Source organism: Syngnathus floridae, chromosome 18 (assembly GCF_059516105.1).
Source record: "Syngnathus floridae isolate MCC-2025c chromosome 18, RoL_Sflo_1.0, whole genome shotgun sequence".
In the NCBI taxonomy this organism is placed as follows: domain Eukaryota; kingdom Metazoa; phylum Chordata; class Actinopteri; order Syngnathiformes; family Syngnathidae; genus Syngnathus; species Syngnathus floridae.
In genome coordinates, this window is record NC_142430.1 from 198,898 (window position 1) to 222,374 (window position 23,477).

Here is a 23,477-nt window from a genome sequence, read left to right on the forward strand (position 1 = left end):
CACTCTGATTAAAACGTCCTGTGTTCATCTACGTATTTTCGTTTTGCTGTGCATCTTTTCCCTGCCATTTCGAGAGCCCAATTGACACTCATAGTTTAAAGAAATGTGTTTGCCCATCCTACTTTGTGGAATTTCACCACATGCGCTTTTGACCAAAATACCGAATTGAACTCAAGTGAAGCCAACACGCACAACCCCCCCCCCCCCACACACACACACACACACACACACACAAATGTTGATATGAACATAAAAGAGCCGCATGCGGTTCGGGAGTTGCGGCTTGGCCAAACCTGTACTATACAACTTTATTTGTATAAAATTTTCACAACAGCTGTCACACAAACAAAGCGGGAAAAACCGAAGACGTGCGTGTTCCGCCCACGCTGGATTTATTTGCACCTTTGAAAAGACACCGTATTGCCGCAGATGTGGCAAAGAGTACTTTTGGGCATCTGAGACGGAAGGATGTCCAAAGCATCACGTCACCTGCTCTGGTAGGCATGGTGGTGGGACGTTGAGGTCAACCGCTTTGGGGTTGGCTGACTCTTTGATCGCAGGATGCCACACACTTGAAGACAGAAGCAGAAAAGCAGAGCTAAATGCAAAATGTACTCACCGGTGACTCCAATTTTTTTCCCCCCTGAAGAAACAGCTGGACGGGTGGCCCCGGCTGGCCAGTGGGACTCTTGTTATTCTGACCTTTTTTAGTGCGCGTTTGGGGCAACAACCGTTTTTTGTGGCGCTCTCTTCTGGTTCAAAAGTGCCCTGCATGTGAATTTGCTTTTCCTGCCTTCTGATTGGATGAGCGCCGGTGTGACGCGGTGCCTCTGTCACCGTGGCGGGGGGTATACGTTGGCATCGGAGCGTCTGCCAACGTCTGAGACCGGCTGGCAGTGTATCGGAGGTGTCGAGTGCGGTGCCGCTGGAGCTCACTCACCAGCTGGTGTTAGGGCCACAGAATGAAGGCCAAGGAGAAGAATAGAAAGAGAAACAGAAACTTCTCCTCCAATTGTTTGATTTGTCTCTTCTGAGCTTCGATGAATTCTTTCAGCTCTTTGTTCCTCTAGGACGGACAAATGGAAAGTGGCATTCAAAAGCCAGTAAGCGTGCAAGTAAGTGCCGGGCTGGCTTTGGGCCCTTACCTGTTGCGCGCTGTGCAGCAGATCCATTCTCTCTTGGAGGATGCAAGCGTCGCGCTCCCTCAACTCGCACATCAGGGCTCGCTTCCATTGGTCCACGGCGCTCCTAAGCTCTTCTCTCTGATCCGCCGTCAGCACGTCATTCACGCCAGCGTGGCTGGCTTTTTCGCCGTCCGTGGCGGGGCAGTCCCGCTGCGGTAGCGCCTCGTACAACATGGCCTCCAGCTCCAGGATCCTCTGGGCCGCAATCCTCGTCCATCAGTGGTCCGGCGGGAGATTTGAGGGCGGCTTACCTTATGAGCCTGGTCCATGGAACACTTCCTGAAGTCCAACTCTTCATCCAGGTAGCCCTTCTGCTTGCAGAACATATCCTAGCACAGCTCAAGGTCAGAATTGTTGGGGCACATTGCCGGAGTTCCCCTTGGCTGATGTCGCGTGTCTGTCTACCTTCTCACTTTCAATGTCCAACATCTTCTGTTGAAGTGCTGACTTGGTCACTTTGATGTATTCTAACCACTGAGGAAAGGCTGCTGTCACATAAGCAGAATGCGAGAGCGTGCGTGGACGTGCGCGTTACCTTCTCGGCTAGGGTGAGAAGGGTCCTGGCGTGAATCACGACCACCTGCTCCTCGTTGGTGAGATTCTGCAAGAGCCCAAAGGCACAGCGTCAACAAGCTTCTTTCAGCGCAAAGCCTTCCAAAAGTCACATTTGAGCCGCCGAGTCTCGTGGAGTGCGAACATAAGGAGTTCGACATACACTTACGGCGTTATAGCCCAGGATGTCCAGCTTCTTCATCAGATCACTGATGACGATGTCCGGGGGAAAGGCGCAAGGAGCAATGTAAGGTGTTCTGGGACCTCGGGTTAAGGTTAGGGTTGCGAGGGACGCCTTACGTACGCTCACGCCCTCGGCCTCGCAGTAGATCTGCAAAGGGCTGAGGCCGTCTGGGAAACGGACTTGCAGAAACTTCAAGACGGGGGAGCGCCACTCCCTCTCCTGAAAGGCAGAGGCATGCATCCGTCCGTCCGTCCGTCCGTCCGTCCGTCACATCTCTGGCCTCAACACGCTTGTGCGAGTCTTCCCACCTCCAGCTCCAGGATGCGGAACTCAAGCAGTTCGTTTTGGTCTCGGATATCCTGGATGTGCTCTTTCAGACGCGCTTCTTCCGCCTCCATCCGCCTGACCTGAAAAGACAGTCAGACCTCATCTGCGGGGCTTCCCGACAGGTGTGACGCCAAGCGACTCCGCCCAGCGCCTTTCTTTCCGTCACCTTTTCGGCCAACTGCTGATTGCTCTGACGCAGCAGCTGCTTCTCCTCCACCCACTTGACATTCTAGAAGAGACAAACGCGTGGACAGCTTTGGAATGTTGTGTCATTTTCATCCACAAATTCTTTGGTTGACTGGAAAATGACATTTGCTTTTCTCCGCATTTTCCCAGCCACGTTCGGGGGGGGGGGGTTGGTCCAGTAATGCCAGACGGATGAGTGACTGAAGAATGTAGCTATTTTGTCTGAGAAAAAGGTGTGCTCATTGATGAGCTTACCTGTCCTTGTTGCTTCAGCGCTGACTCCAGATCTGCTACTCTGCTTTGATAGTGACCCATTTCTACCATCAGCTTTTCTCTGGTCTGAAAGGAGGAGGAGGGAGGCTCCTCCTCCTCCTTTCAGACCAGAGAACACCCGAGGCTGGGTGAGAACGGGGAGGCTGCGACCCGGCCGGGGGTTGCGGGAAGGGGCGCCACCTTGATCTCCTTCTCGGCGTCGTAGTCCCCTTTCGCTGGTCTGGGCTAGCAGAGCGTAGGCTCGTTGCAGCGCTTGATATTCTTGCGTCAGCTGGCGGTAGCGAAGCTCCGCCTCTTCATGCACACACCAATGCAACACAGCACTAGTACCAGAATCAGTCAGACCGGCGACAAAGCACCCGCGACGCAAAGACGAGTCCGATTCCAGGCTGAAGAGGAATGTTTGGTGCCAATACGCTGGCAGAAATGGCGGGCTACCTCTTCGGGTTCCGTGTCGGGGGTTCTGTCGGTGTGAAAAGACAAGGACGATCCGTCCGAGTCCACCAACACGTCTTCGTCGTAGCCGTAAAATGTTTCGATGACCTGCGGGCGCGGAAGCAAACATCTCTCTGAACAAACTGAAGCGACACCTCACGATGAATCGACGAGAGGAACGATAGCGAGAAAAAGGCCATTTCATCTTGCGCAACACCAAGCAGCCGCAAACAAACAGACTCACCTTGCAGGACCTCACGCTTTGTTCCTCCTCAGAGATTCTCGACGTCGGTATCGTAGCAGCAAATCTCTCTCCTGTCGACACAAATAATCCGCCTTTGAGATTCTTTGGATGCAAAGGGAACGAACGGCTCCGGCGCAGAAACAAACGCGACTCACAATGACATTTCTGACATGAGCTCCTGTCTCCAGAGCCTGAAAAACACGTCACCGGCGATGATTGGAGGGACGCTCGTCTTTTCCAAAAGTGACAACTACAGGGTGTGTCAGGGTTTTCCAGATTATCTTTATCGTATCATTGTGTTGCTTTGACTTTGACTGCGACCTGTAATAAATAATATTATTTATCCCTTATTTATCCCTATCGCTTATCCCTTCCTACACAAAGTCGTAAAACACCCCTTGCTATGTTTTGACTAGAGGTCAAGGGCTTCCTCTATTCAATCCACTCTTACACCCACCCTGTTTCTCTTAATTAAAATGCTCGTGCAGGAGCCGAGAGTCAGACTTCATTCGTACAACGGATGGACTCTCCACCTGCAGGTGTCCAAAAGAACTTACTTGTCTCCCGTGTGGTTCTTGCAAAATAAGTTGGAGCGAGCGCAACTCTAACAGGGTGCATTTTGCCACTAGCTGCCTACGGACAATGACGTCGCGCTCGCGGCTCATGGTTGACGGGCTGAGCAGCCGGGCAAGTCCGTCGTTTTCAGCGCACAGCGAGTGGCAAAGGCGCTGACAAAACGGGAGCTTTGAGCTGCTGAAAACGGCAAAACAAGTCTAAAGCGTGTTCAAACGCGTGCGCACAATGCTCCTGCTTGAAAGGTCGGAATTTAAGGGGCCAATTTTTTGGATGGCGGCCGCCGGCCAAGCTTTGGACGGAAAAGGTTTCCTGGCGACAGCGAGCGAGCGCGGCGCTGCCGTACGTGCACCGAGTCGCCTGCCTGAAGACCTTGGACAAGTCGTCGATGATGTGCCGCTGCTCCACAACTTGAAGGAACTCCATTTCACCGTCCTGCTGGCCGCAACCGCGGTCCAGGTCATTGAGCGAACTAGGCCTTCTCTGTGGAACACAAATGCAGTGGACTCTGTTGGCACGCCGCCGTTGTCCGCGTCGACTTACCAAGCTTGCCATCTCCTCGTTCTCCTGGGTGACAAAGCGCACTTTGTTTTCAAGGCGACACAGCACCAGCGAGAGTTCTTCATTCTTCCTGCTCAGGCGTTTGTTTTTGTACAGGAGTGGCAGAAACTGGCTTTCTGTTTCTCTCAGTCGCTTTAGCTGCAAGCATGAAGTGCGGGATGTGAAAGACGCACAACACGCGGGCCAGAACGTATCCATTCCTTTTGCATCGGTTTGAACGGAATCGTGGCTTTGGCTCCCAATAAAAGACATCTACCAGGCAACCGACTCGCCGCGCCGCTCAACTAATAAGCAAGCGCAATGGGTGCCTCGCTGGATGGCGCGCATCAAACGTAGCGCAAACCTTCAAGCGTGCCGTCAATAAATTACCAGTTCATTGCGCTCTTCAGAAAGCAGGGCGTTTCGATCCTCCAGTTTCCTGATGACTGCGCTGAGCTCAGCGATTTTCAGATGAAACCGTCGCGTGTCCCGATCCTCCTGAGACTGAAAACGCCCCGCAACACACACACACAAGCACTCGTTCAAAGTTCAAAACTGTTTTTGTGCTACCTTCCTCCAGCAACGAACTAAGTCATGCGTACTGCAAGTGTGTGATGAGGTGGCTTACGCAATGAAGAGGATTGCTAGTAGCGGCGTTGACCCCACTTCCAGGGTAGTTTAGGCCCGCCCTTTGGGAATCCCTCAGGGCAGCGATCTGCTGCTCGGCAGCCTGAGTCTGCAGCTGAAGGCGGTGGACGTGGCCGGCCCCAGGGCTTCATCCAAAACACTAACCGCTCTGTCTTTCAGCTTGATCTCATCCGTCTGGATGTACAAACGGGGAGCGCTCAGGCAGGCGGGCAAACTCATTTGCCAGAATTGTGACAAAAACAAAGAGAGCAACCGGCCAATTTTTTTCTGGAATCGACTAGAACACCTTTGCTGTGACAAAAGCGAAGCGAGCAACCGGACATTTTCTTCTTGTGAAATAGAATAGAATAGAATGCCTTAGGTGTCATTGCACTGCAGGTATACAACGAAATTGGGAACATAGCCACGCACCGCGCATCTGATCAGTCCTACCAGTCGGCGGATCTCCCTCTCGCAGTCTCTCTTGGTTCGGCTCAGCTCCTCCCGATGCTGGTGATGAGCCGATCGGAGCTCGGCCGCTCGGGACTGCCAGGCCTGCTGGGCCGCTGCCAGGGCTTCTTCCGCGCTCCTGGTGGAGGCGACACCGCTCGGTCTCCCGACACCGCCGCGTCTCCTCCACCTCCGCCAGCAAAGCGCCCCCCCTCCTCACCTGAGCAGACATTGCGCCACACCGGGCCATTGAGACCGCAACGGAGCGCCGCGACGCTTACTGGGGACAAGCTACACAATACGGTAGCGGCCGCATCGAAGCCCGACGTGGCGTGCGGATAGTCAGACACGGATAGAGCGGATCACCTTGTCCATGGAGCCGTCCCTCAGGCTGAGGACCAAGGCATTCAGTCGCTGGATCTCTCCATCTTTGATTTTGATCACTCTCATCAGCTCCATTTCATGCTGCCGCAGTAATGTCTCCCTGGTAATGGCTAACTCTTTCTGCTTCTCCTCATGGAGTTTGCTTTTGAGTTCCGTCATGGCGGCGGTGGCACGGTGGTGCTCCGCCCGCAGGTCCTGACTTCTTTCTCTCTCCAGACAGCTGACCTGACATGACTTAGACTTAGACAAACTTTATTGTCATCTTGTCTGCACATGGTGCATACAAAACGAAATTCCGTTGCATACGTCTTACAACAAAGTAGTGATATTGCAGTTGAATAGAAGTAACATATCCTATGAAAATATATATATATACATATATACTATATATATATATATATATATATATATATTAAAAATAAGTATAAAGTGCAGCAGTGATAATTATGCAATAGTGCAAGTAGGCAAAACAGTATTCAAGAGTGTGCAGAGGAATGCTAAACCATGTATTAAACTTCTATTTAAAGGGTTTATACAAGTTCAGTAAAGTTGGTAGTGCGAGATAGTGCAAGATAGAGGTCCGTAGTGTCATAAAGTACAGTTCTGTGAATGTGTGATGCAGAGTTCAGTTTAGAGCTCAACAGTTCTAGTGTTCAACAGTCTGATGACAGCAGGGAAAAAGCTGTTGCAGAACCTGGTGGACCTGCAGCGGATGCTGCAAACCTCTTCCCAGAGGGCAGCAGGGAGAACAGTCCATGGTGGGGGTGTGATGGGTCATTGATGATGTTACGGGCACGGGACATGCAGCGCTGAGATGAAATGTCCTGAATGGAGGGAAGAGGAGCCCCTATGATCCTCTCTGCTGTCCTCACCACTCTCCTCACGTTCTTCCAATCGGAGGCGGTGCAGCCTCCACACCACACAGAGAGACAGCTTGTCAGAATGCTCTCTATGGTGCTCCTGTAGAACGTCCTCATGATGGGTGGGGGCAGGTGGGCTCTCCTCATCCTCCGCAGGAAGTACAAGCGCTTCTGTGCCCTCTTGACCAGTGCCGTAGTGTTCATAGTCCAGGTGAGGTCTTCTGTGATGTGGACCCCCAGGAATTTGGTGGTGCTGACCACCTCCACAGCTGAGCTGTTGATGATCAGTGGAGCGTGGTGAGGCTGTTTTTTCCTGAAGTCGACGATGATCTCCTTCATCTTCTCCTCATTCAGGATCAGGCTGTTTTCTCTGCACCAGCCCACCAGCTGCTCCACCTCCTCTCTGTAGTCCAGGTCGTTGTTGTCTCTGATGAGCCCCACCACCGTTGTGTCGTCTGCTGACTTCACGATGTGATTGGTGGTGAACCTGAGGACGCAGTCGTGTGTCATCAGGGTGCACAGCAGGGGGCTCAGGACGCAGCCCTGAAGGGAGCCTGTGCTGAGGGTGATGACATCAGAGGTGTTCTGTCCGACCCGGACTGACTGAGGTCTGTTGGTGAGGAAGTCTAGCAGCCAGTTGCGAAGGGGGGTGTTGAAGCCCAGGTTTTCCAATTTTCCTACCAGATGCTGTGGGATGATGGTGTTAAACGCTGAGCTGAAGTCCAGGAACAGCCTCCGCACATGGGTGTTCTTCTCCTCCAGGTGAGCCAGGCTCAGGTGAAGAACGGAGGAGATGGCGTCCTGAGTGGAGCGGTTTTGCCGGTCGGCAAACTGGAACGGGTCAAATAATAGGGGGAGTCTGGAAACGATGTGACCTTTAAGCAGCCTTTCGAAGCACTTCATCATAACCGGAGTCAGTGCAACAGGCCGGTAATCATTAAATGAGGTGATTTGAGGTTTCTTCGGCACCGGAATGATGGAGGCAGTCTTAAAGCACGCCGGCACTGTGGCTTGGCCCAGCGAGGTGTTAAAAATGTCTGTGATGACCCCAGCCAGATGACTTGCACATTCCCTGAACACACGCCCAGGAATGTTGTCGGGGCCAGGGGCCTTACAGGGGTTGACTCTCCTCAGGGTCTTCAACACATCGGCGGAGTCAAGGCAGAGTACCTCCTCTTCCTGATGGGGGACAGTTTTAACTGCTGGAGTGCCGTTTAGTGCCTCGAACCTCCCAAAGAAGTTATTTAGACCATTTAGAAAGTCAGCATCAACTACACCCACCGGGGGGGGGGGAGGGTGAGTTGTAGTCTGTAATCGCCCGTATGCCTTGCCACATACTCCTGATGTTTTTGACGTCGTGGAAACGATCCTGAAATTTTCGACTGCGGTCTCGCTTCGCTATCCTGATGGCACGGTTCAAGTTGGCTCTCGCTGTCCTCAGTGTCTCCTTGTCGCCAGACTTGAAGGCAGAGTTCCGCGCTCGTAGCGTTTGACGTACCTCCTCAGTCATCCAGGGTCGTTGGTTGCCCCGGGTGATGATATTCTTAGTGGTGCTGACGTCCTCGGTGCATTTGTTGATGTAGGCTGACACAGTCATGGCACACGCATGTCTAATCTACATCGGGAAAACTGGGAGGGAGGGAGGCAGGCAGGGAGGCAGGCAGGGAGGCAGGCAGGGAGGCAGGCAGTGTCTGTCTGTTGAGGTTTTCACCTTGTTCTTCTCCTGCTGAAGTTCTAACTGGACGTCCATCAGTTTGGTTCTCAGCTCGTCATTGGCGGCCTGAAGGGCGTCCGTTCGCTCCGCCTTGGCCCGCCCTGCCGGAGCTCGTTTGGACATCTCTTACTCGAGTCTCGCCCGGTCGTCAGTCAGAGATCACAACATTTGTACCTGGAGAGCACAAACGCAGCGCTGTTTTCCACTGGCTTCGAACTCAACTTCAATCGGTACCGTAACTTACAACATCATAAACATAGAACTAGCTTGACTTATTCATTGAATAAATGCATTTGGTTCTTCAAAACTGCATCACGCAACATAGCGTGACCGAGACGGCCGTTATCCACCTGCGTGAAGTTATTTGGTGAAATGAATGAGATGTTTAAGACACCATCGTTCTGTCTCTATGTAGATGAAGGTAAATAATCGATTGCTGAAGGTCCAAAGGTGTTGTGATAAACAAATAAACATATTAGTGATTAGTGACATATTTGTGATAAACATATTAGGCAGGATAATCACATATGTTAACGTGACTGCCCACACTGTATTTATTTATGGTTATTTGTTAAATCGAGTACTGTTAGACATGAAATAGGAAGTGTTTAACATAAATGGAAGACGAAAGGGGTACTCACCATTGTAGCTCCTGCTGGTCAATGATACGAGCCTCTTCTTGCAGTGGAAAACATACAGCCAACAAACACCGTGGAACCTAAAGGAATGAAATTAAACATTAACATTTAGCCTCAACCAACATTCACAGATACAACGCAACGCAAACTACACAAACGTAAATCTTTTTAAACACAATGAGTTGTACTTACCGTGTACGCTCTAGACGGTCCACTTGCAAGCGGAAAATAAAGATATTTCTGTTGATAATCGTCGTGTTTGTATCCGGTGTCTCGCTCAAGGCCATTGCGCCCACAGATTTGAATTTTGGCGAGAGTTCAGCCTATTGACGTCATTTCCGCGGTGTAATACCCGCATATCTGAAACGGCAAAGTTAAGAGTAGAGTTAAATAAAGTTTTTAGTCAACGCAATAATTTACAACCGTTGACCAGTCGAAATAATCGTCGAAATTTGGCGTCTGTGGCTGGAAGCAGACGCCGAGTTCGACATTCCTCCCAAACGCCACACTCCCTTGCTTTTCAGGGCTAAAAAAAAACAGTTGTAATTACCTTGTACGCTCTAGGTTGTTAGGTCAAGTTGCAAGCTGAAAACAAAAATATTTGCCTTGTTAGTCATCGTGTTACTAACAGCTGTGTCTTGTTTGCCAGAACTGCCGCTTTCCTACTTCCTGTTGCAAGCCACGCCCACGGATTATAATTTTGCCGTGAGTTCCGCCTATTGACGTCATGTCCGCGTCACATGACTGCGACGTAATATTATCTAAAACTGTTTGTGCGGTATTGTGTTGTTCTGTGCGGTATTGTGTTATTCTGTGCGGCGTCGTGTTGTTCTGTGCGGCGTCGTGTTGTTCAGTGCGACGTCGTGTTGTTCAGTGCGGCATGGTGTTGTTCAGTGCGGCATGGTGTTGTTCAGTGCGGCATGGTGTTGTTCAGTGCGGCATAATGTTGTTCAGTGCGGCATAATGTTGTTCAGTGCGGCATGGTGTTGTTCAGTGCGGCATGGTGTTGTTCAGTGCGGCATGGTGTTGTTCAGTGCGGCATAATGTTGTTCAGTGCGCCATAATGTTGTTCAGTGCGGCATGGTGTTGTTCAGTGCGGGATGGTGTTGTTCAGTGCAGGATGGTGTTGTTCAGTGCGGCATGGTGTTGTTCAATGCGGCATGGTGTTGTTCAGTGCGGGATGGTGTTGTTCAGTGCGGCATGGTGTTGTTCAGTGCGGCATAATGTTGTTCAGTGCGGCATGGTGTTGTTCAGTGCGGCATGGTGTTGTTCAGTGCGGCATGGTGTTGTTCAGTGCGGCATGGTGTTGTTCAGTGCGGAATGGTGTTGTTCAGTGCGGCATGGTGTTGTTCAGTCCGGGATGGTGTTGTCAATGCGGGATCGTGTTGTTCAGTGCGGGGTGGTGTTGTTCAGTGCGGGATGGTGTTGTTCAGTGCGGCATGGTGTTGTTCAATGCGGCATGGTGTTGTTCAGTGCGGGATGGTGTTGTTCATTGCGGCATGGTGTTGTTCAGTGCGGCATGGTGTTGTTCAGTGCGGCATGGTGTTGTTCAGTGCGGCATGGTGTTGTTCAGTGCGGCATAATGTTGTTCAGTGCGGCATGGTGTTGTTCAGTGTGGAAAGGTGTTGTTCAGTGCAGGATGGTGTTGTTCAGTGCGGCATGGTGTTGTTCAATGCAGGATCGTGTTGTTCAGTGCAGCATAATGTTGTTCAGTGCAGCATGGTGTTGTTCAGTGCGGCATGGTGTTGTTCAATGCGGCATGGTGTTGTTCACTGCGGGATGGTGTTGTTCAATGCGGGATCGTGTTGTTCAGTGCGGCATAATGTTGTTCAGTGCAGCATGGTGTTGTTCAGTGCGGCATGGTGTTGTTCAGTGCGACATAATGTTGTTTAGTGCGGCATAATGTTGTTCAGTGCGGCATAATGTTGTTCAGTGCGGCATGGTGTTGTTCAGTGCGGCATGGTGTTGTTCAGTGCGGCATGGTGTTGTTCAGTGCAGGATGGTGTTGTTCAGTGCGGCATGGTGTTGTTCAATGCGGCATGGTGTTGTTCAGTGCGGAATGGTGTTGTTCAGTGCAGGATGGTGTTGTTCAGTGCGGCATGGTGTTGTTCAGTGCGGAATGGTGTTGTTCAGTGCGGCATGGTGTTGTTCAGTGCGGCATGGTGTTGTTCAGTGCAGGATGGTGTTGTTCAATGCGGGATCGTGTTGTTCAGTGCGGCATGGTGTTGTTCAGTGCGGCATGGTGTTGTTCAGTGCGGCATAATGTTGTTCAGTGCGGCATGGTGTTGTTCAGTGCGGCATGGTGTTGTTCAGTGCGGCATGGTGTTGTTCAGTGCGGCATGGTGTTGTTCAGTGCGGCATAATGTTGTCCAGTGCGCCATAATGTTGTTCAGTGCGGCATGGTGTTGTTTAGTGCGGGATGGTGTTGTTCAGTGCAGGATGGTGTTGTTCAGTGCGGCATGGTGTTGTTCAATGCGGCATGGTGTTGTTCAGTGCGGGATGGTGTTGTTCAGTGCGGCATGGTGTTGTTCAGTGCGGCATAATGTTGTTCAGTGCGGCATGGTGTTGTTCAGTGCGGCATGGTGTTGTTCAGTGCGGCATGGTGTTGTTCAGTGCGGCATGGTGTTGTTCAGTGCGGAATGGTGTTGTTTAGTGCGGCATAATGTTGTTCAGTGCGGCATAATGTTGTTCAGTGCGGCATGGTGTTGTTCAGTGCGGCATGGTGTTGTTCAGTGCGGCATGGTGTTGTTCAGTGCAGGATGGTGTTGTTCAGTGCGGCATGGTGTTGTTTAATGCGGCATGGTGTTGTTCAGTGCGGGATGGTGTTGTTCAGTGCAGGATGGTGTCGTTCAGTGCGGCATGGTGTTGTTCAGTGCGGAATGGTGTTGTTCAGTGCGGCATGGTGTTGTTCAGTGCGGCATGGTGTTGTTCAGTGCAGGATGGTGTTGTTCAATGCGGGATCGTGTTGTTCAGTGCGGCATGGTGTTGTTCAGTGCGGCATGGTGTTGTTCAGTGCGGCATAATGTTGTTCAGTGCGGCATGGTGTTGTTCAGTGCGGCATGGTGTTGTTCAGTGCGGCATGGTGTTGTTCAGTGCGGCATGGTGTTGTTCAGTGCGGCATAATGTTGTCCAGTGCGCCATAATGTTGTTCAGTGCGGCATGGTGTTGTTTAGTGCGGGATGGTGTTGTTCAGTGCAGGATGGTGTTGTTCAGTGCGGCATGGTGTTGTTCAATGCGGCATGGTGTTGTTCAGTGCGGGATGGTGTTGTTCAGTGCGGCATGGTGTTGTTCAGTGCGGCATAATGTTGTTCAGTGCGGCATGGTGTTGTTCAGTGCGGCATGGTGTTGTTCAGTGCGGCATGGTGTTGTTCAGTGCGGAATGGTGTTGTTCAGTGCGGCATGGTGTTGTTCAGTGCGGGATGGTGTTCAATGCGGGATCGTGTTGTTCAGTGCGGGGTGGTGTTGTTCAGTGCAGGATGGTGTTGTTCAGTGCAGGATGGTGTTGTTCAGTGCGGCATGGTGTTGTTCAATGCAGGATCGTGTTGTTCAGTGCAGCATAATGTTGTTCAGTGCAGCATGGTGTTGTTCAGTGCGGCATGGTGTTGTTCAATGCGGCATGGTGTTGTTCAGTGCGGGATGGTGTTGTTCAGTGCGGCATGGTGTTTTTCAGTGCGGCATAATGTTGTTCAGTGCGGCATGGTGTTGTTCAGTGCGGCATGGTGTTGTTCAGTGCGACATAATGTTGTTCAGTGCGGCATAATGTTGTTCAGTGCGGCATGGTGTTGTTCAGTGCGGCATGGTGTTGTTCAGTGCGGCATGGTGTTGTTCAGTGCGGCATGGTGTTGTTCAGTGCAGGATGGTGTTGTTCAGTGCAGGATGGTGTTGTTCAATGCGGCATGGTGTTGTTCAGTGCGGGATGGTGTTGTTCAGTGCAGGATGGTGTTGTTCAGTGCGGCATGGTGTTGTTCAGTGCGGAATGGTGTTGTTCAGTGCGGCATGGTGTTGTTCAGTGCGGCATGGTGTTGTTCAGTGCAGGATGGTGTTGTTCAATGCGGGATGGTGTTGTTCAGTGCGGGATGGTGTTGTTCAGTGCAGGATGGTGTTGTTCAGTGCGGCATGGTGTTGTTCAATGCGGCATGGTGTTGTTCAGTGCAGGATGGTGTTGTTCAGTGCGGCATGGTGTTGTTCAATGCGGCATGGTGTTGTTCAATGCGGCATGGTGTTGTTCAGTGCGGCATGGTGTTGTTCAGTGCGGCATGGTGTTGTTCAGTGCAGCGTAATGTTGTTCAGTGCGGCATGGTGTTCAGTGCGGAATGGTGTTGTTCAGTGCGGCATGGTGTTGTTCAGTGCAGGATGGTGTTGTTCAGTGCGGCATGGTGTTGCTCAGTGCGGCATGGTGTTGTTCAGTGCGGGATGGTGTTGTTCATTGCGGCATGGTGTTGTTCAGTGCGGCATGGTGTTGTTCAGTGCGGCATGGTGTTGTTCAGTGCGGCATAATGTTGTTCAGTGCGCCATAATGTTGTTCAGTGCGGCATGGTGTTGTTCAGTGCGGGATGGTGTTGTTCAGTGCAGGATGGTGTTGTTCAGTGCGGCATGGTGTTGTTCAGTGCGGCATGGTGTTGTTCAGTGCGGCATAATGTTGTTCAGTGCGGCATAATGTTGTTCAGTGCGGGATGGTGTTGTTCATTGCGGCATGGTGTTGTTCAGTGCGGCATGGTGTTGTTCAGTGCGGCATGGTGTTGTTCAGTGCGGGATGGTGTTGTTCAGTGCAGGATGGTGTTGTTCAGTGCGGCATGGTGTTGTTCAGTGCGGCATGGTGTTGTTCATTTCGGCATAATGTTGTTCAGTGCGGCATAATGTTGTTTAGTGCGGCATGGTGTTGTTCAGTGCGGGATGGTGTTGTTCAGTGCGTTATAATGTTGTTCAGTGCGGCATGGTGTTGTTCAGTGCGGCATGGTGTTGTTCAGTGCGGCATGGTGTTGTTCAGTGCGGCATAATGTTGTTCAGTGCGGCATAATGTTGTTCAGTGCGGCATGGTGTTGTTCAGTGCGGGATGGTGTTGTTCAGTGCGGGATGGTGTTGTTCAGTGCGGCATGGTGTTCAATGCGGAATGGTGTTGTTCAGTGCAGGATGGTGTTGTTCAGTGCGGCATGGTGTTGTTCAGTGCGGCATAATGTTGTTCAGTGCGGCATGGTGTTGTTCAGTGCGGCATGGTGTTGTTCAGTGCGGCATGGTGTTGTTCAGTGCGGCATAATGTTGTTCAGTGCGGCATGGTGTTGTTCAGTGCGGCATGGTGTTGTTCAGTGCGGCATAATGTTCAGTGCGGCATAATGTTGTTCAGTGCGGCATGGTGTTGTTCAGTGCGGGATGGTGTTGTTCAGTGCAGGATGGTGTTGTTCAGTGCGGCATGGTGTTCAGTGCGGGATGGTGTCTTTCAGTGCGGCATGGTGTCGTTCAGTGCGGCATGGTGTCTTTCAGTGCGGCATGGTGTCGTTCAGTGAGGCATGGTGTTGTTCAGTGCGGCATGGTGTTGTTTAGTGCGGCATGGTGTTGTTCAGTGCGGGATGGTGTTGTTCAGTGTGGCATGGTGTTCAGTGCGGCATGGTGTTGTTCAGTGCGGTATCGTGTTGTTCAGTGCGGTATCGTGTTTCTCAGTGCGGTATCGTGTTGTTCAGTGCAGTATCGTTGTGTTGTTCGTATTGTGTTTAACACTTAGCCTCTAACACTTAGCCTCTAACACTTAGCCTCTAGCATCTAGAAGGTAAATAAATAGGAAGGAAGGACTCACCGGTGACGTCTTCGCCCACGTCCAAGCGTTGTACTTTGTATTTTCATCCTTCTGACAGTGGAAAACATAGCCAACAAACACCGTGGAACCTAAACGAATGAAAGAAAACTATCATTTGGCCACAACCAACATTCACAGATACAACACAATGTGACGTGCGGGGTTGAGGTTAAAGGTTGAGTGAAGGGCCCTCGTTTTAAACTACTTTTTTGAAAAGGATTGGGAACAAGTAAGACGTATTTAATTTATTTAATGGGAAGTAGTAAGAGCTATTGAATTTAATCTATGTATTATATTCTATTGTATTGTATTCTGTTGTATTCTTTTGGATTGTATTCACACTAACCCCACTAAAACTTCAGCCCACAAAAACTCGCCTCTGGCGCCTAGCCTCTGGCGCCTAGCCTCTAACACTTAGCCTTTAACACTTAGCCTTTAACACTTAGCCTTTAACACTTAGCCTAGAAGGTGAATAAATAGGGTTAAAGGTTGAGTGAAGGGACCTCGTTTTAAACTACTTTTTTGTAAAGGAGTGGGAACAAGTAAGACGTATTTAATTTATTTAATGGGAAGTAGTAAGACTTATTAAATTTATTTAATCTACTTTTCTTCCCAGGCAAAATTTGATGTGCTGCAATTCCAAATTTCCAAAGTGAATGAAGGAATGAAGTCCTTTAAATTATGATTTTGTATAAATACTAGGCATTAACACAAAATCGACGGCACAAAATGGGCAGACTTTACTTGTTTGAAAAGGACTGGTTACAAGACAGACTTTTTTAATTTATTTAATGGGAAGAAGACTTATTTAGTTTAATTGATCTATTTTTGTTCCCTGGCAAAATTCGATTTGCTGCAATTCCAAATTTCCAAAGTGAATGAAGGAAAGAAGTCGTTTAAATTATGATTTTGTTTAAATACTAGGCATAGACACAAAATCTACGGCACAAAATGGGCAGACTTTACTTGTTTGAAGAGGACTGGTTACAAGACAGACTTTTCTGATTTATTTAATGGGAAGAAGACTTATTTAGTTTATTTAATCTATTTTTGTTCCCTGGCAAAATTGGATTTGCTGAAATTGTATTTTGCCAAATCTTGCCTTGAGACCTGATAGGAAGTATTAAACGCTTAGTTAAATCAATACAAGTTGGTAATAAGAGCGAGTAATGTTGGTTGAACCGATGAATGAAGGTTGAAAGCAATTTAAATTATGACTTTGTATAAATACTAGATATTAACAGAACATCTACTGCGCGAAATGGGCAGAGTTTACTTGTTTGAGAAGGAGTGGCTTATTCAAAACTAAGATTTATTTAATCTGTTTGTTCCCAGGCAAAATTGGATGTGATGCAATTCCAAATTTCACCACATGATGGTGCCCAATTTTGACTTCATAGGACATATTAAACACTTAGCTTGTTATTATGTTCAAGGTAATCAGATTTGTTTATTATTCTAATGGCCTCTTCAAAACTATTCTGGATTACTACTTTGGATCTATTCTACATTACTTGGCAACAACATACTCTGTAACAGATTAGGCAGTATAATCATATCTGTTAACTTGAGAGTGCCCACACTCAATCTACTTATCGTGATGTGTTAAATCAATTACTGTTAGACATTATTTGTCTGATAATCTACCAAATCTTTGAATTGAAGAATTTGTGATTTAATTAATAGCTTGTTGTTATGTTAAGGGTAATCAGACTTGTATATAATTCTAATGGCCTTCTTTTGAAAACTATTCTGAATTACAACTTTGGATCTTATATTACTTTGCAACAATCTACTCCGTGACAGATTAGGCAGTATAATCACATATGTTAACTTCAGTGCCCACACTGTATTTATTTATGGTTATTTGTTAAATCAAGTACTGTTAGACATGAAATAGGAAGTGTTTAACATAAATGTTATGGCTACTCACCATTGTAGCTCGCTCCTGGTCAATGATACGAGCCTCTTCTTGCAGTGGAAAACTTGCAGCCAACAAACACCGTGGAACCTAAAGGAATGAAATTAAACATTAACATTTCGCCTCGACCAATTTTCACACGTACAACGCAACGCGGCTACACTTCTGCTATTACAAACGTAAATCTCCTTAAACACAATGAGTGTTACTTACCGTGTACGCTCTAGACGGTCCAGTTGCAAGCAGAAAATAAAGATATTTCTGTTGATAATCGTCGCTGCTCAGTGGCTCACGGCCATCGCGCCAACAGATTTGAATTTTGGCGGAGGTTCGGGCAATTACGTCATATCCGCGGCATTTGACTGCGACGTAATACCCGCTTATCTGAAACGGCAGTTAAAAGTAGAGTTACATCAAGTTTTCTTGGAACCTAAACGAATGAAAGAAAACTATCATTTGGCCACAACCAACATTCACAGATACAACACAACGTGCGGGGTTGAGGTTAAAGATTGAGTGAAGGGCCCTCGTTTTAAACTACTGTTTTGAAAAGGAGTGGGAACAAGTAAGACGTATTTAATTTATTTAATGGGAAGTAGTAAGACTTATTAAATTTATTTAATCTACTTTTCTTCCCAGGCAAAATTTGATGTGCTGCAATTCCAAATTTCCAAAGTGAATGAAGGAATGAAGTCCTTTAAATTATGATTTTGTATAAATACTAGGCATTAACACAAAATCGACGGCACAAAATGGGCAGACTTTACTTGTTTGAAAAGGACTGGTTACAAGACAGACTTTTTAAATTTATTTAATGGGAAGAAGACTTATTTAGTTTAATTGATCTATTTTTGTTCCCTGCCAAAATTCGATTTGCTGCAATTCCAAATTTCCAAAGTGAATGAAGGAAAGAAGTCGTTTAAATTATGATTTTGTTTAAATACTAGGCATAGACACAAAATCTACGGCACAAAATGGGCAGACTTTACTTGTTTGAAGAGGACTGGTTACAAGACAGACTTTTCTGATTTATTTAATGGGAAGAGGACTTATTTAGTTTATTTAATCTATTTTTGTTCCCTGGCAAAATTGGATTTGCTGAAATTGTATTTTGCCAAATCTCGATTTGAGACCTGATAGGAAGTATTAAACGCTTAGTTAAATCAATACAAGTTGGTAATAAGAGCGAGTAATGTTGGTTGAACCGATGAATGAAGGTTGAAAGCAATTTAAATTATGACTTTGTATAAATACTAGATATTAACAGAACATCTACTGCGCAAAATGGGCAGAGTTTACTTGTTTGAGAAGGAGTGGCTTATTCAAAACTAAGATTTATGTAATCTGTTTGTTCCCAGGCAAAATTGGATGTGATGCAATTCCAAATTTCACCACATGATAGTGCCCAATTTTGACTTCATAGGACATATTAAACACTTAGCTTGTTATTATGTTCAAGGTAATCAGATTTGTTTATCATTCTAATGGCCTCTTCAAAACTATTCTGGATTACTACTTTGGATCTATTCTACATTACTTGGCAACAACATACTCTGTAACAGATTAGGCAGTATAATCACATATGTTAACTTGAGAGTGCCCACACTCAATCTACTTATCGTGATGTGTTAAATCAATTACTGTTAGACATTATTTGTCTGATAATCTACCAAATCTTTGAATTGAAGAATTTGTGATTTAATTAATAGCTTGTTCAGGGTAATCAGACTTGTATATAATTCTAATGGCCTTCTTTTGAAAACTATTCTGAATTACAACTTTGGATCTTATATTACTTTGCAACAATCTACTCCGTGACAGATTAGGCAGTATAATCACATATGTTAACTTCAGTGCCCACACTGTATTTATTTATGGTTATTTGTTAAATCAAGTACTGTTAGACATGAAATAGGAAGTGTTTAACATAAATGTTATGGCTACTCACCATTGTAGCTCGCTCCTGGTCAATGATATGAGCCTCTTCTTGCAGTGGAAAACTTGCAGCCAACAAACACCGTGGAACCTAAAGGAATGAAATTAAACATTAACATTTCGCCCGGACCAACATTCACACGTACAACGCAACGCGGCTACACTTCTGCTATTACAAACGTAAATCTCCTTAAACACAACGAGTGTTACTTACCGTGTACACTCTAGGCAAAATTGGATGTGATGCAATTCCAAATCTATCTGAAACGGCAGTTAAAAGTAGAGTTACATCAAGTTTTCTTTTTTAATCAACACAATCATTTACAACCGTTGACCAGAAAGAATCGTCGAAATTCGACGTCCCCCACAAACGCCACGCTCACTCGCTTTTCAGGGCAACAAAAGTACTTCTTTTTAAAAACGATGAGTTGTACTTACCGTGTACGCTCTGGACGGTCCAGTTGCAAGCAGAAAATAAAAATATTTCTCTTGTTAGTCGTATGTTACCATCCGCTGTGTCTTTGTCAACATCGCCGCCATTTTCCTACTTCCTGCTGCGAGCCACGCCCACGGATTTAAATTTGGGCGGAAGCTCTTTCCATTGGCGTCGTTTTCGCGTATAGCAAATCCGATTGGTTGGGAAGGGGGCACGGTTATGCAGCCGAGGAGTCCTGTGATCGGTGGGATGTAAAGTAGGCGTCGACGTCACGTCCGCGTCACGTGACCACGACGTGGCAGACGTCAAATAGCAACCGCTGTTTTGTTTAGTAGACTTACAGTTGTTATGCATTGACATAATGGCGCACACACCAAATAGATTTAAATAAATTAAATAATTCTTCTGCCCACTCTCTTTTAAACAAGTTAACTCTCCCCGCGGATTTGAATTCCGGCGAAAGTTACGCCCATCGACGTCACGTATGTCACGTGACCACGACGTGGCAGATGTCATATAGCAACCGCTGTTTTGTTTAGTAGATTTACAGTTGTTATGCATTGGCATAATGGTGTGCACTCAAAATAGATTTAAATAAATTAAATATTTCTTCTGCCTACTCCCTTTTAAACAAGTTAACTCTGCCCACGTCCATTGACGTCTTGTCTGCGTCACGTGACCACGACGTAGCGACGTCATATAGTAACCGCTGTTTTGACCAGTAGACTTAGTTATTATGCGTTGACATAATGGCGCACTGGTTAGCATGGCCACCTCTTAAGCATGATGATGCGGGTTCGACGCCTGATCAATGTTAGCATGGAGTGAGCTGAAGTGCATGGCGCTGAAGATTTGAATCTTTGAAATGCGCTGAGGTCTGACATATCAGGCAGAATGGTTTGCCATCACGTTCAACAAAAAATAGAAACTTTCCCACTCTGATTAAAACGTCCTGTGTTCATCTACGTATTTTCGTTTTGCTGTGCATCTTTTCCCTGCCATTTCGAGAGCCCAATTGACACTCATAGTTTAAAGAAATGTGTTTGCCCATCCTACTTTGTGGAATTTCACCACATGCGCTTTTGACCAAAATACCGAATTGAACTCAAGTGAAGCCAACACGCACAACCCCCCCCCCCACACACACACACACACACACACACACAAATGTTGATATGAACATAAAAGAGCCGCATGCGGTTCGGGAGTTGCGGCTTGGCCAAACCTGTACTATACAACTTTATTTGTATAAAATTTTCACAACAGCTGTCACACAAACAAAGCGGGAAAAACCGAAGACGTGCGTGTTCCGCCCACGCTGGATTTATTTGCACCTTTGAAAAGACACCGTATTGCCGCAGATGTGGCAAAGAGTACTTTTGGGCATCTGAGACGGAAGGATGTCCAAAGCATCACGTCACCTGCTCTGGTAGGCATGGTGGTGGGACGTTGAGGTCAACCGCTTTGGGGTTGGCTGACTCTTTGATCGCAGGATGCCACACACTTGAAGACAGAAGCAGAAAAGCAGAGCTAAATGCAAAATGTACTCACCGGTGACTCCAATTTTTTTCCCCCCTGAAGAAACAGCTGGACGGGTGGCCCCGGCTGGCCAGTGGGACTCTTGTTATTCTGACCCTTTTTAGTGCGCGTTTGGGGCAACAACCGTTTTTTGTGGCGCTCTCTTCTGGTTCAAAAGTGCCCTGCATGTGAATTTGCTTTTCCTGCCTTCTGATTGGATGAGCGCCGGTGTGACGCGGTGCCTCTGTCACCGTGGCGGGGGGTATACGTTGGCATCGGAGCGTCTGCCAACGTCTGAGACCGGCTGGCAGTGTATCGGAGGTGTCGAGTGCGGTGCCGCTGGAGCTCACTCACCAGCTGGTGTTAGGGCCACAGAATGAAGGCCAAGGAGAAGAATAGAAAGAGAAACAGAAACTTCTCCTCCAATTGTTTGATTTGTCTCTTCTGAGCTTCGATGAATTCTTTCAGCTCTTTGTTCCTCTAGGACGGACAAATGGAAAGTGGCATTCAAAAGCCAGTAAGCGTGCAAGTAAGTGCCGGGCTGGCTTTGGGCCCTTACCTGTTGCGCGCTGTGCAGCAGATCCATTCTCTCTTGGAGGATGCAAGCGTCGCGCTCCCTCAACTCGCACATCAGGGCTCGCTTCCATTGGTCCACGGCGCTCCTAAGCTCTTCTCTCTGATCCGCCGTCAGCACGTCATTCACGCCAGCGTGGCTGGCTTTTTCGCCGTCCGTGGCGGGGCAGTCCCGCTGCGGTAGCGCCTCGTACAACATGGCCTCCAGCTCCAGGATCCTCTGGGCCGCAATCCTCGTCCATCAGTGGTCCGGCGGGAGATTTGAGGGCGGCTTACCTTATGAGCCTGGTCCATGGAACACTTCCTGAAGTCCAACTCTTCATCCAGGTAGCCCTTCTGCTTGCAGAACATATCCTAGCACAGCTCAAGGTCAGAATTGTTGGGGCACATTGCCGGAGTTCCCCTTGGCTGATGTCGCGTGTCTGTCTACCTTCTCACTTTCAATGTCCAACATCTTCTGTTGAAGTGCTGACTTGGTCACTTTGATGTATTCTAACCACTGAGGAAAGGCTGCTGTCACATAAGCAGAATGCGAGAGCGTGCGTGGACGTGCGCGTTACCTTCTCGGCTAGGGTGAGAAGGGTCCTGGCGTGAATCACGACCACCTGCTCCTCGTTGGTGAGATTCTGCAAGAGCCCAAAGGCACAGCGTCAACAAGCTTCTTTCAGCGCAAAGCCTTCCAAAAGTCACATTTGAGCCGCCGAGTCTCGTGGAGTGCGAACATAAGGAGTTCGACATACACTTACGGCGTTATAGCCCAGGATGTCCAGCTTCTTCATCAGATCACTGATGACGATGTCCGGGGGAAAGGCGCAAGGAGCAATGTAAGGTGTTCTGGGACCTCGGGTTAAGGTTAGGGTTGCGAGGGACGCCTTACGTACGCTCACGCCCTCGGCCTCGCAGTAGATCTGCAAAGGGCTGAGGCCGTCTGGGAAACGGACTTGCAGAAACTTCAAGACGGGGGAGCGCCACTCCCTCTCCTGAAAGGCAGAGGCATGCATCCGTCCGTCCGTCCGTCCGTCCGTCCGTCACATCTCTGGCCTCAACACGCTTGTGCGAGTCTTCCCACCTCCAGCTCCAGGATGCGGAACTCAAGCAGTTCGTTTTGGTCTCGGATATCCTGGATGTGCTCTTTCAGACGCGCTTCTTCCGCCTCCATCCGCCTGACCTGAAAAGACAGTCAGACCTCATCTGCGGGGCTTCCCGACAGGTGTGACGCCAAGCGACTCCGCCCAGCGCCTTTCTTTCCGTCACCTTTTCGGCCAACTGCTGATTGCTCTGACGCAGCAGCTGCTTCTCCTCCACCCACTTGACATTCTAGAAGAGACAAACGCGTGGACAGCTTTGGAATGTTGTGTCATTTTCATCCACAAATTCTTTGGTTGACTGGAAAATGACATTTGCTTTTCTCCGCATTTTCCCAGCCACGTTCGGGGGGGGGGGGGGGGGGGGGTTGGTCCAGTAATGCCAGACGGATGAGTGACTGAAGAATGTAGCTATTTTGTCTGAGAAAAAGGTGTGCTCATTGATGAGCTTACCTGTCCTTGTTGCTTCAGCGCTGACTCCAGATCTGCTACTCTGCTTTGATAGTGACCCATTTCTACCATCAGCTTTTCTCTGGTCTGAAAGGAGGAGGAGGGAGGCTCCTCCTCCTCCTTTCAGACCAGAGAACACCCGAGGCTGGGTGAGAACGGGGAGGCTGCGACCCGGCCGGGGGTTGCGGGAAGGGGCGCCACCTTGATCTCCTTCTCGGCGTCGTAGTCCCCTTTCGCTGGTCTGGGCTAGCAGAGCGTAGGCTCGTTGCAGCGCTTGATATTCTTGCGTCAGCTGGCGGTAGCGAAGCTCCGCCTCTTCATGCACACACCAATGCAACACAGCACTAGTACCAGAATCAGTCAGACCGGCGACAAAGCACCCGCGACGCAAAGACGAGTCCGATTCCAGGCTGAAGAGGAATGTTTGGTGCCAATACGCTGGCAGAAATGGCGGGCTACCTCTTCGGGTTCCGTGTCGGGGGTTCTGTCGGTGTGAAAAGACAAGGACGATCCGTCCGAGTCCACCAACACGTCTTCGTCGTAGCCGTAAAATGTTTCGATGACCTGCGGGCGCGGAAGCAAACATCTCTCTGAACAAAC

The 23,477-nt window shown here is 48.5% G+C and overlaps 2 protein-coding genes and 1 long non-coding RNA gene across 3 annotated transcripts; all 3 read right to left on the reverse strand.

Moving 5' to 3' along the window:
• Nucleotides 1-530: 530 nt before the first annotated feature.
• LOC148382102 (janus kinase and microtubule-interacting protein 3-like) lies at nt 531-1,857 on the reverse strand. The gene is made up of 4 exons (XM_088360850.1): nt 1,720-1,857; nt 1,590-1,658; nt 1,146-1,513; nt 531-1,066 (listed from the first exon to the last, which is right to left on the reverse strand). Exons 3-4 carry the CDS (start codon nt 1,356-1,358, stop codon nt 950-952), a joined length of 330 nt encoding a protein of 109 aa, XP_088216976.1. The 5' UTR covers nt 1,359-1,513; nt 1,590-1,658; nt 1,720-1,857; the 3' UTR covers nt 531-949.
• Nucleotides 1,858-9,412: 7,555 nt separating this feature from the next.
• On the reverse strand, nt 9,413-19,476 carry LOC148382103 (uncharacterized). The gene is made up of 8 exons (XR_015854147.1): nt 19,254-19,476; nt 19,030-19,076; nt 18,829-18,906; nt 17,094-17,264; nt 16,893-16,970; nt 14,960-15,048; nt 9,722-9,756; nt 9,413-9,531 (listed from the first exon to the last, which is right to left on the reverse strand). It is a non-coding gene; the product is annotated as an uncharacterized LOC148382103 (long non-coding RNA).
• A 1,567-nt stretch (nt 19,477-21,043) lies between these two features.
• Nucleotides 21,044-22,040, reverse strand: LOC148382104 (janus kinase and microtubule-interacting protein 3-like). The gene is made up of 4 exons (XM_088360965.1): nt 21,903-22,040; nt 21,773-21,841; nt 21,329-21,696; nt 21,044-21,249 (listed from the first exon to the last, which is right to left on the reverse strand). The coding sequence occupies exons 3-4, from the start codon at nt 21,539-21,541 to the stop codon at nt 21,133-21,135; spliced, it is 330 nt and encodes a 109-aa protein (XP_088217091.1). The 5' UTR covers nt 21,542-21,696; nt 21,773-21,841; nt 21,903-22,040; the 3' UTR covers nt 21,044-21,132.
• Between the last annotated feature and the right edge of the window lie 1,437 nt (nt 22,041-23,477).

What these genes read in the sequence shown, in the direction of transcription:
- LOC148382102 (XM_088360850.1), bottom strand. Translation starts at nt 1,358, where the DNA reads ATGTTGTACGAGGCGCTACCGCAGCGGGACTGCCCCGCCACGGACGGC. An exon ending in TGCTGCACAGCGCGCAACAG is followed by an intron (nt 1,067 to 1,145) that starts GTAAGGGCCCAA and finishes TGTCCGTCCTAG; the next exon opens with AGGAACAAAGAGCTGAAAGA.
- LOC148382104 (XM_088360965.1), bottom strand. Translation starts at nt 21,541, where the DNA reads ATGTTGTACGAGGCGCTACCGCAGCGGGACTGCCCCGCCACGGACGGC. An exon ending in TGCTGCACAGCGCGCAACAG is followed by an intron (nt 21,250 to 21,328) that starts GTAAGGGCCCAA and finishes TGTCCGTCCTAG; the next exon opens with AGGAACAAAGAGCTGAAAGA.